Source organism: Monodelphis domestica, chromosome 1 (assembly GCF_027887165.1).
Source record: "Monodelphis domestica isolate mMonDom1 chromosome 1, mMonDom1.pri, whole genome shotgun sequence".
In the NCBI taxonomy this organism is placed as follows: Eukaryota; Metazoa; Chordata; class Mammalia; order Didelphimorphia; family Didelphidae; genus Monodelphis; species Monodelphis domestica.
The window spans coordinates 648,861,661-648,874,021 of NC_077227.1; the positions used below are offsets into that span (position 1 = coordinate 648,861,661).

Here is a 12,361-nt window from a genome sequence, read left to right on the forward strand (position 1 = left end):
TATTTTATATTGTATACTTTCTCAAAGATTAGCAATAACACTAATTAATGAATCCAGTGATCTTTTCTCCTTCCTGATCTTCTTTGACCTCTATGTGTCTCATTTAATATGGTTAGCTTCTATAATCACCTGCTATTCCGATTGTCCTGCATCATCCAAACAACTCTTCCTCCTTTTCATTCCTTGGTACCTTTTCTCCCACCTTAGATAGAGACATTTCCCAGAATTTTCTCCTCATTTCTTATTCTCTTTTTCCATCTGTAATATATGAGTAATCCACTGCCACAGCTCCCATCTCTCACTTTTATATGAACAGTTCTCATATCTGTATTTTTATCCTCACACTTTGTCCTAGGCTCCATTCTTATATTTCCTTCACCTAGTAGGCATTTATGCCTCAAAAACAATTTATTTAACATATAAAATTTATCATTTCTAAAATCATAGTCACCTTTCATTTCTCCTTTGCTCCAATCTCTACCCTTTTCCCCAAATAGCTTCCTAATGCATTTTCTTATTTCAGTAATTGGCATTGCCTTTCTTTTATCAGTTTGAAACCTCAGTTTTTTTTTATTCTACCTTCTTCCTTGTTCCTATATACAAAGAATTATTGAATCATATTGATTCTTCCCCAACAGTGTGTGTCTTATCTATCTCACTTTCCCATTTCCACTTCCACTTATCTAGACTTATCCTGTTGCCTACTAACTAGTTTCTCTTATCCAAGCATCTTTTATACTATGTCCAAAATACTCTACTTCATTTGTCATGTAACTTCCTTAAATGACTTCCCATTATTTAATAAGCATCCCCAATTATAGTCCATTATTTAAGACCCTCCAAGATCTGGCCCAGGATGTCTTTTCTTTTCAGCCTTAACATCTACTTCTAATTTCATTAGGATGGAGAAATCCTGATGAGGTAACAGATTGAGAGTTGTTATTATAATACAGAGCTAACTGTGGTACAGAGAAGTTAAGTGACTTCCTAGTGCAGTGATGGTGAACCTTTTAGAGAAATGTCCTGAGGCATGCCTGGAGAGGGGGAGGGGAGTAGCTGGACTCTGTATCCCTCTGGCTTTCTAGTAACGAACTCTGGTGAACTCTGTGCTGGGTGACAGCATGCATGCCCACAGAGAGAGAAGAATGACCCCTCTAGAAAGCATGCCATAGATTCAGCACCATGGTTCTAGTGTACCAGAAGCAATACTTTAACTGTGGTATTCATGACTGAAGTGAGCTTTCTATTCACTATGTTGAGTCAAATCAATAAATATTGTGTATGTGCTTTCTCCCTCCCCTATGTGGGATAAGGAGGGAAAGATGGCATACCCAGCATGGGGGGAGAGGGGGGTTATAGCACTTGGTTGGGGGGGGGGGTAGAGGCGGAACCAGGCACTCTTATCTCTAAAAGGTTTGCCATCACTGATATAGGGTAAAGAAGAGAGGGCAAGGAAAAGAAGGATTTTGGGTATAGATGGCCTTCTCTAGGAACTTGCCCATCAGAGGGAAGAGGGGAAAAAGATAAGGAGATAAGCAATGGGGATCGACTGAACAGGAGAAAGTTTTTTATAAATGAGGGAGACATGGGTATGCTTATAGGCTGTAGGGAAGCCACCAGTAAACAAAGAAATATTAAAGATTGGTGAGGTGTGAAGGTAAAGTGTTTGGAGGTGGGGAGAATAATGAATTCAGTTTTAGACGTATTGACATATCCACATTGTGTCTCTCATACTCTCATAGATACAGAGTATATTCCAGCTAAACTTGGTTTTTTCACCATTCCCTTAAGATAGCCTTCATTTTCCTATATCATGTTATTTTTTCCATCTATGTGATCATTTTCCATACTGTCAGTCTGTCTTTCAAAATGCTATCCTTCAACTAGATTGTCATCTCTTCTATCAGGTCTTCTCTGGATTTCTCCAACTAGAATGATTCCTCCCTTTTCTGAAGGGAAACTCCTTTAGTACTTTTTAACTTTGGGGGCATAATATTGTTATCCTTTATGAACCTTGTATATCTGTATCATTCCCCCCCCAGTAGGTGGAAAATATTAGCCATTTGAGGTCAGGATACTGTGTGTCCTAGAATACCTAGTCTTGTTCATTGTAGGTCTTCAAGTAATATTTGTAGATTGAATTTTTTAATAAATACACTTTCAAGAACATATCACATTTGGTATTTTTACTTTTAAGAAAAGAATTTCTGTTACATGATTTTTAATAAATGTCTCTGCTAATCTTACATTGTATCTTCAAATACATTCAAATACAGAAAGTAAAATCTTGCTATTAAATTTCTTTCTTATGTAAGATTAAAGATCACTATGATACCATTGCCAAATACATCAGTCAGTCATCTTCTAACTTAAAATACATAGTGCACAGAGCCAGCTTCAAAGGCACCAAAACCTTAGTGTAAGGCCTGCCTTTGGTGTATCCTGGATTTGTGACTCTGGGCAGGTCATTTTTAACCTCTCAGTGCTTCTGGCTAACTTTCTAAGGCTTTAAGTTGCAGAGTGGTTGTTATGATTTGCATTGGTAGAAGTTTCCTCATTGGAAGTTCCTGATAGTAATAATAATTATAATAATCAGAATTTATATGGAGCTTTAAAGTTTATAAATTGCTCTCTCATTTGACATAACAATGAGATCATAGGTCCTTTTTTAAAAAAGGCATGGCAGTACAATGGATACAGAAAACATAAATACTTCATTCTAAAGACTTGTAATACTTCCTTTACCGTGTAACATGTGATAGGTTGGCAGAACATGTCTCCTAAAGGGATAGAGGAAATCTTGAATTTAATTTAGGTGCGTCTGTCAATACTGTTGTTCACTTTATTGCAGAATGTATGTTATAAATTTAAAAGAGAAACCTAGAAAGAATAACTTAGATACTACTTAAAGCCACTATGTTGTTAGCCACCCTACTTGATTTTTCTAGGGAGTTTAGATCAGATTTCTAAAAAACAATTTAATCTTGTATCTAAAATCTATTTTCCTCTCATTTAGTGATAAATTAAATGAATTAAGACGACAAAAGGAGAAATTAGAAGAAAAGATTATGGATCAGTACAAATTTTATGACCCATCACCTCCTAGAAGGTATTACCATTCATTTTATGTATATTAGCACCTATAGAATAATAGTACCTATGGAATTTTTTAAAGTTTTATAATTTTATAGAAGACTAAAATATTTCAATTTTAATTTTAATGTTATTTTCTCACTGACAATTGTTCTGTTAGGAGAGGCAACTGGATAACCTTAAAAATGAGGAAGCTTATAAAGTCTAAGAAAGATGTCAATCGGGAACGTATGAAGTCTTTAACATTAACACCCACCCGTTCAGAATCCAGTGAAGGATTTCTTCAGCTTCCCCATCAAGACAGCCAAGATAGTTCATCAGTGGGTTCAAATTCTCTAGAAGATGGGCAAACCTTGGGGACCAAGAAAAGCAGCAGTGAGTGCTTTAAAAGTTTTAATTTACATTAGAAATGTTGACTCACATAAATATCTTTCAGGCATATAAGAGAAACATCCAATATATCATGTTCCTGATTGTAAGTATAAAAATAATTCTAAAATATAGTTAAAGAAGAGAATTGACTATTCATGCACCAGGTAGCAAGAAAAAATATTCTTCACACTAATTTCCTTTAACACAAACACTCCTTAAATATCTATCCTTTTTTTTTTTTTGCTTTCCCCTTAAGTTTTTTCTCTTTTCATTCATAGCTTTCTTTCCCTCTGGTATCAAAATTGTGACTGTTAATTTATGTAATAATATTTGCTTTTATTAATCTAGGTAGACTACTTTTGTGGCATGATATTAGCTGTGTTTACATTTAAACTCCACATGGTTTCTCTAGTTTTAAAATATTATAATAGAACTTAAATGTTGGGATACAAACTTAATATCATCATATTATTGAATTTTCCTATATTACAATAAGAGCAAAACATGCATATGCATAAAGAGGGGACACAGTTTGACCACAGAAAAGGTGATGTAGTCTGTTTCAGACCCAAATATTTTTTAATTGAAATTGAGTTATTATCTCTGCTAATTTTTTTTAGCATGAGGATCAAAAGGAAGTGCTTTAACTCTCTTTCTGTGATTAAAATTTAGGACCTAAAAAAAATGAACACATAAAAAATTAGAACATATTTTTTCCAGTAATATGACCACAGTTCCACACAATAGAAAATGGCCATTGTGTATTTATTAGCATCTCTTAGTAAAAGGGTCACATTCTTCCCTTTCTGTTAAATTCAGAAATGTTTTAGCATTTGTTTTTATTATTTTTGTTAATGTGGCCATCAAACAATTGAAAAAAATATGCTTTAGATAATACAACACATGCATGCTATCACCATTCAAATTTGTTTTGGGCCAATATCCATTTTCACATTGCTTTTAGTTCTTTTCCTTTTAGTCATTGAAAATTTCTATGTTTTTCAAACTAGAAAAAAAATAGTTCAAATACATTCTCTGCCTATATCATGATTGTGCCTACTTTCTAACTTATCAGTAAGTAATAAATTTCACAATTTACTTTCATCTTTAACTCCATTATAGTCACAAGTTCTTAGTCAAAAGTGTTAATTTTACATGGTGATAATGGCCAAAAGAGAAGGCATTATTTTAGAAGAAAGTATAATGTACAATTTTAAAATTTAAAAATGCCTAAGTGCTTAAATTGAACAATCTTATATACCAGTGAAATATAATATTTTGGTATAACATTCCAAAAATTTTAATAATCTATGTCTCTAAGCATAAATTACAGTGCTCTAGCTAATCCTCTACCTTAATAATTTTTTCTTTTAGCCATAAAATGTTACTGCAAAGTGAGATCTTATACTTTCTGAAAGATCTTTTAAAAATTATTATGGGGGCAATGCAGAGAATTGAGAGCCAGGCCTAGAGACAGGAAGTCCTAGGTTTGAATTTGACCTTAGACACTTCCTAGCTGTGTGATGCTGGGCAAGTCACTTGACCCTCTTCCCCCCGCCCTTGGCCTAGTCCTCTTCTGTTTTAGAATTGATCAGTTGGTCTATTCTAAATCAGAAGATTAGGGCTTTTATAAAAATTATTATGGAGATTTAAAAATTCATGAGCAAAGTTTTCTCTTGTGCTTGCTTGCATATGTCATATCTATTCCCTTTGATTTTTACCACAGCTTAATGCTAATACAGTGCACCTATCAGAATACTTTCCTTTCTCTTTTCCTTTATCTAATTCCTACTTTATGAATTGGGATATTATTGTTTCTCCATGATAAAGGTTCTTCTAGAGGAGAACAATATATACTATCAAGGTGCTAATGCTGAGAAATACTATCCTCAAATTTAGTTTGATCTGAGAAATTAATTCCTCTTCTCTACATAATGGCTTTAGGGAATCATACATGTTTTCAAGAAGTTCTTTTAAATTTTCCCCAACTCCACAATTAAAATTGATATATACAAAATATATACAGCTTGCTTTTGATAACACTATAATTTTTTGTCCCTCTTCCTCAAAATAAGGCTTTCTGTATGAAGCTTTAATGTGAAGGAAAAATAAAAGGTAATGAGGTTTCAGATGTTACTAAGTAATACCATGTTTCATTACAGATGTAGGTTGTCTACTTTTTAGGAAAATTTCTATCATATATAATTCTAAGCAATTCCTGTGTTATAGGAATAACCAAACTCTCCAAGCTTATATTCCTCACCATTGTCTTCAGTGCTATCCAAGTATATTTAGAATTCATGATACAGATTTCATGATCATTATCATTCAAAAGCATGAGAATAATAGATATAGAATAGTATACATAGCTGAAACTCAAACATATTCATTCCTGTCCTTAGTTTCAACATTTAACTTCCATCTGTTCTTCTTCCTTTTTTTCTTTCATTTCCCTGTTTCTGTTTTTCCTCATGCTCTGACATTAAAGTGGTTGCACTGAAAAGACTGCCCTTTTTGAGGAACAGACCGAAGGATAAAGACAAAATGAAGGCCTGCTACCGTCGCTCCATGTGTAAGACTTTATGACAGTTCAGCTTCTTTCAAATGGCTATACTGGCTTCCATTACTAATTTTTCACTAACCTTTTTCCTTGGACTGCACTAATTTTCATACTTTGCAAAGTGCTGTCTTCCTCTAATACAAGGAGCTGGAGCATTTTTTTTTAATCTGGCACTGAAATTTATATGCATGATCACTAATGCATATATACATATGTGTACTTGCTTAGTACATACATGTTGCATAAGTTTCTAGTGCAATTCAACTCTTGAGGAGAAAAAAACCTCCAAACCTGGATTTATATCCCATAGGGAATTCCTTAATAAGTTTTATTTTTTTAATGTATCTAAATTATTAGTTTGAGGCATTGGTTTTCTAAAGTAATTTAGTGCAAGAAAAATAAAAGGTCTGTGACCCTTGAAAATGTTTGTCATTCCTTCTTTTATAACACTTTCTTATTGGTTTAAAGAAAGTAGAGTGGGTAATTGATTAATTTTTTAAAAGATATATGGCTTTGAATACTATTGTTTTCCAGTTTTCTTCCCAAATTTAATGTTTCTTTGATATACAAATAATTTATTCCTTCAGTAACCTACAATGACCAAGGACTCTTTTCCATTTTCAATTTTAATATTATATTAGAACCTCTATCCATCTTACCTTTAATCATTCCATTTTGTCATTGCAAAACAACATATCAAAGCTTCTAACTATATTGCATATCATTACAGCAAAAGCATGAAAGTTGTACATAAGTAAATACCTTTCTCTGCCTGCCAAAGGAAAACTTAAAACATAAAAACACACATTCACTACAAATTCACCCTTTGGCCTCTATAACACTTTTCATTCAGCTGAATGCATGTCTTAATGTGGGTGACCTTATTTATGGTTGTAAAACATTTGTATACCGTTACATTGATGCATAGACCAATGCCACACAGTTTAAGATACAAAATGGGATTAAAAACAAATTCATTAAACCATGCTTATTCATTTGCTTTCATTTGCATCCCAGCCATGAATGACCTGGTGCAATCCATGGTCCTAGCAGGAGGACAATGGACAGGTAGTTCTGAGAATTTGGAGGTTCCTGATGATATTTCTACGGGTAAAAGGAGAAAAGAATTGGGAGCTATGGCCTTCTCTACTACAGCTGTCAACTTTGCAACTGTCAACTCTTCTACAGGCTTCAGATCCAAGCAGTTGGTTAATAATAAAGGTATAGGCAGTCTATTTGCCCTGTGGTGTGACTTTGTTGGCTGCAATTGAGTTGTTTTTTTAAAAGCCATATAAAGCATTTCAAAGAGCTCAAGGCATTAAATAAATAAGTTATGGAATTGTACCAAAAGAATTTTCATTTAATACCTGGTAAAATCCCAAAAGAACATGGAAAGGAAAGGAGTAGGGAAAGTCAATGAGAGAGAAGGTAGGACGAAATGAGTGAAAAAGTAGGAAAAATAATAGACTTCAGACAAGAGGAGCCACATAGAACTATCAAGACACTTGTTTTCTAAGGTCATAAGGAGAGATACTCTTGGTATTTTAAGGTCTTTTCCATAAGACATTCAACTTCTACTAAAACTATTTGATTTCTACCTTTTAGCACTAGCTTTTCCTTTAATTAAAACAAATTATAAAAAGCAAAACAATGTGATGTTGCAGTTTGTTAAATGAAATGTGTTACATAATGAGCAAGGTAATAGAATGAAAGAGGATTTCCAAAACACTTTGTAAATGAAGTTTTCTCATGAACTTTCTGGTAATGAAAAACATGGTTTAATCCTTTTTACTATTTTGTGTAGATGCCACATCATTTGAAGATGTAAGTCCACAAGGTATTAGTGATGATTCTAGTACTGGATCAAGAGCTCATGGTAAGATGTGGATTTTATTTAGTTAATGCTTAGTGAATGCAGAATGGGAATGTTAAGAATGTTGCATAACTTAGGTGAATGATAGCATTTTTAAAAAGCATGTGCTTATATAACACCCATATTCTCAACTATTTTAACTTCTCCAATTCTAACACTTCTTTCTAAAGGATATTGTTTCTTGTAAATGTTCTCTATTTTTAGACATTTTCATTTATGAAGTGTGCCTGAACAGGATCCAAAAATGGAGGTGGGGGAGTTTGGCCAGTTTTACCAGTATTTGGATAAAGTTATAAATTAGATGTTTGCTGGTTTTTAAATTCCAATTTCCATTTCAAAAAAGTTATTAGAGACATTTTTTGTTTCACAAAATAAATCATTTTAGAATAAGCAAATTTCATTTTCAAAAATGGATTCGTTATTATTACTGAAAGACATTTTATCTTTTTAAAAATAAAACAGCAGTGAACATTTTTAATGTAATTGTTTCCCTTATATTGGATAGGAGTACTGGACATTAACTGTGCAGATGCTCATACTCCTCCTGTTCGTGGTATCGCTACAATGTGCAGGGTTCCTTGTCAGATCTGTTGTAAGTGATGTAATCACCAGCATTTTCCTGCATGCCATTCTATTCAACGAATGCAGATTTGGTTCTATCTAACTTACCACTTTTAATATATATGTATTTTCTCTTTTCCTTTTCCTTAAATCCAACTATTCTAGTAGTGCTCTTTTCCCGAAATGTGTCCTTTTGAACATCCTGGAAACTCTTCCTCTTTCTAGTCAGAAAGAACCAGTCTTTTGTTACATTGGGCATGCTCAGTCCAGTGAAATCGTGCATGATTGCTGCCTAGAGCATTCAGGAGCAACTGCATGAATTGGACCTCTTATGTTGTTTCCTGGTTTTTTTTTTTTTCCATTTAGCTTCCAGGCCGGCCAGTCTTGATAGTGGTAGAACATCCACTAGTAATAGCAATAATAATGCTTCACTCCATGATGTCAAAGGTATGCTGTAGGGAAATATATTAATATACTCATCCATTCCTCTTATTTGAATGGGATTTAGAGTAAATATGTCTTTGATATGATGAAATTATGAAGCTGTGTGTAAATTCTTCTTCTTCTGCTACTTCTGCTTCTTTTTAAGTTAAAATCCTTACCTTCTGCCTTAGAATCACTACTGTGTTTTGGTTTCAAGGTAGAAGAGCGGTAAGGGCTAGGCAATGAGTGTTAAGTGACTTGCCTGGGATCACTCAGCTAAGAAGTCTAAGGCCAGATTTGAACCTAGGACCTGCTGCCTTTAATCCTGGCTCTTAATCCACTGAGCCATCCCCTGTAAATTCTAATGAAAATATTTTTTACTTTGAACATCATAAGAAATATATAAAGCTTTATTAGATACTTAACAAGGGTATCTTCACACTTGTAAGACTTTAAAATCTATAGGCAAATGTAAAAAGAGAGTCAGTTGGAATTTATGTTTATAGAATAAATCATCAATTTGTAGTAAAAATATTTGTATAGTTTCCTAGATGCAATTACTAGACTTTGCCTTCAACTTAGAAAGAGGTGTCTTGATTTTTCATGGTTTGTATTATTGACATATTAAAATCTCATTAAACGAATATAAAGCACTTTGTGGGAGCAGCTTAGGTGGCTTAGTGAATTGAGAGTCACACCTAGAGGGGAGAGATTCTGGGTTTAAAGCTGGCATAAGATACTTCCTAGCTGTGTGACCCTGGACAAGTCACTTAACTCCAATTGCCTGTCCCTTACTGCTCTTCTGCCTTGGAACCAGTACACAGTATTGATTCTAAGACAGAAAGTAAGGGATTTTTTTTTCTAAATATCTAAAGTAATTTCTAAAGCTACATTTTAAGTTTTTGTTTAATAATATTTTGAACATCATAAAGAGTACCAGTAAATCAAACACATTGCTCTTTTCTTTAATGAATAGTAAAAATCCTTTAAATAATTTAGAGAGAACATGTTAGGCATATATATGTAATAATTTTACATGAAATATCACACAAAAATAATATTGCAGGAAAAAAGCCAATTTTGAAGCTTTTTTAAAGTTAAAATTTTGTTGTTCCTTGAGAGCTATACTTAATTTCACAATAAGTTAGGAAAGCCTGACTTAACACTTTTGTCTTGGAGTTTGTACATCACACTAATAAAGAATTGTTATATGTAAAGGAATCTTTTTTTAAAATGAATTGTGTTTCTATGGATTATATCTAATTTTTATAAAATTTTACATAGTTTGAACTAGGGTTTCTCATCCATTTTGAAACAGTTTACTTTTTTTTTTAGTCCTATTATGTAAATATACAATCTTAGAAGAACAAACAATATCCAAAGGTATTTGACCATTGAGTAACAGCTTGCAGCTTGTAGGATTGTTTAGCATTATTTGAATTATTACTGTTTTATATCTTCACATCAATATAGAACTGAATCTATTATGCATAATGAAAGCCAATGTCTAATGTCACTTTTTATTTGTACATAACATTTTATATATTAGAAAATATTTTAATATAAATGTCATTCTGTAAAACTTCACAAAGTAGATAGGATAATGTTATTATTCCCATTTTTATATATAAGGAACCACATTTCAGAAGGCCTCAATTATTTGCATGGGGTCACACATCTAATTAAATGGCAAAATTGGGAATAGAGCCCAGGTTTTCTGAGTTCTTCCCATATCATTCCTCAATTATTGGAGTATCAATTCTCCATTTATTTTGGTTTACATACTATTTAGATTTCTGATATTTTTAAATTCTTTTTAAATTATTTTACTTTGAAGAAAAATTAAGTTTATGTAAGAGCAAAGGAACTTTAAGTAAAAGATGAACCTGTCAGTTTTCAAAGGAGGAAAGAGAATTTTATTTAAATGCAGAAAATGAAAATAAAATGTTAGCAACTAGAATTGTCAGCAAGTAAAATTGGTTTCTAATATTCCTTGAAACATTCTGCTTTTCTGTTTGCATTGCCAGCACTTAACTCAGTGCTTTGCACATAGTAATTCCTTAGTGAGTGCTTTTTCCTGGTTTTATTCATGGAATTTTTCCTGTGTGGGCTAAACTAGAAGCTATTTAAATTAGTTATATAATCCATTTTATTAAAATAATAAAGCAATAGACTAGTGACATCTTTAAAATGTTGGTAACATTTTCAAAACAATTTTTTAAGGGTAAGTATACCTATGCACAAAATGAGGGCCCAGGCAGATGTAATATTTGAATGGTTTCTCTCTTATTTCTGCTAAATAATTTTTAATATCATTTGCTCTAAAAGCAGGTGCAGTTAATAGTCAAAGCAGACCTCAAAGCCATAGCAGTGGAGAATTTAGCCTACTTCAAGAACATGAGGCATGGTCCAGTAGTAGCAGCAGTCCAATCCAGTACTTGAAGCGGTATACCAGGTCAAGTCCTGTGCTCCAGCATAAAATGCCAGAAACCCTAGATAGCCGAGCCAAGATGAAAGCTGGTTCTCCTGGGAGTGAAGTGGTTACTCTACAGCAGTTTTTAGAAGAAAGCAACAAGCTTACCTCAATACAGGTAAAGTACCCCCAAAAAAGAGTAATTATTAAGGATGTCAATTTCTGTATGCTAGTGTGAAAATTAAAAGACTTCTGAAGGGACATCATAAAAGTTGTTTTCATAATTGCAGATTTATGATTTCATTTTTATAGTTGACTAGTAGAAAGGAGCTTGGGGAATTTCACAGCCAGGTGCGCGCACGTGCGCGTGCGTGCGTGCGTGTGTGTGTGTGTGATATATGTAAACCCTTATTTGTGAGAAAGGTACATGTTTGAGAATATAAATTTTTGCTATATGAGCCATGTAATGCAAAAGATGTTGAAATGAGACATGCTTAGGCATCATACAGTTCATTATATATTAGTGTGCCTGAGATCACATGAAAATAGCAAGCAGTGACAAAACTGGAATGCAAACTGAAAAGCTGTTAACTACTGTCTCTTAGCTTAGCCCTCTAATTTCATTTATATAAATTAATTTCTATAAGTGACAAAAAAATTTGTGTGACATATTGGTAGATCCTCTGTAACTTGAAATCTAAAGTGCACTAAAGCTTAAAGCATCTCAAAGAATGTTTTTCATTAACTCAAAGCCATGGAAAAAGGGATTCATATTGTCTGAAAATGGCACATTTGGAGAAATTGATATACATTCTAGTATAATTAGGTCAATACAGTAATAATTTTAAATATTTTTCAGTTGGATTACGCTACTGTTAAAGTTATTTTTTAAACATTTCTGCCATAAAACCTCACTAATTCTCACATTCAAAATTTATGTTAATTGTTGTCAAACTTATTAGGGTCATATCTGGAGTTATTAATTTGAGAACTAATCTAAAGCTTTGTAAGCTTGCTCTATAAAGATGCTATTCCAGCTGTTAGATGTGCCTCAAAAAAGGGTTCC

The 12,361-nt window shown here is 33.0% G+C and overlaps 1 protein-coding gene across 12 annotated transcripts in view; it reads left to right on the forward strand.

The window, feature by feature from the left end:
• CCDC88A (coiled-coil domain containing 88A) overlaps positions 1-12,361 on the forward strand; it is a 179,504-nt gene that overhangs the window by 157,978 nt on the left and 9,165 nt on the right. For 5 of the 12 annotated variants that reach the window (XM_056814003.1, XM_056813995.1, XM_056813999.1 and 2 more), the window contains 7 exons: positions 3,017-3,109; positions 3,254-3,468; positions 5,954-6,037; positions 7,043-7,246; positions 7,830-7,901; positions 8,826-8,906; positions 11,211-11,473. In XM_056814003.1, coding sequence (XP_056669981.1) covers positions 3,017-3,109; positions 3,254-3,468; positions 5,954-6,037; positions 7,043-7,246; positions 7,830-7,901; positions 8,826-8,906; positions 11,211-11,473 — 1,012 coding nt within the window. Of the gene's footprint in view, positions 1-3,016; positions 3,110-3,253; positions 3,469-5,953; positions 6,038-7,042; positions 7,247-7,829; positions 7,902-8,403; positions 8,491-8,825; positions 8,907-11,210; positions 11,474-12,361 lie in introns of all 12 variants that reach the window. The other 7 variants (XM_056814006.1, XM_056813997.1, XM_056814007.1 and 4 more) reach the window with 5 other exon arrangements.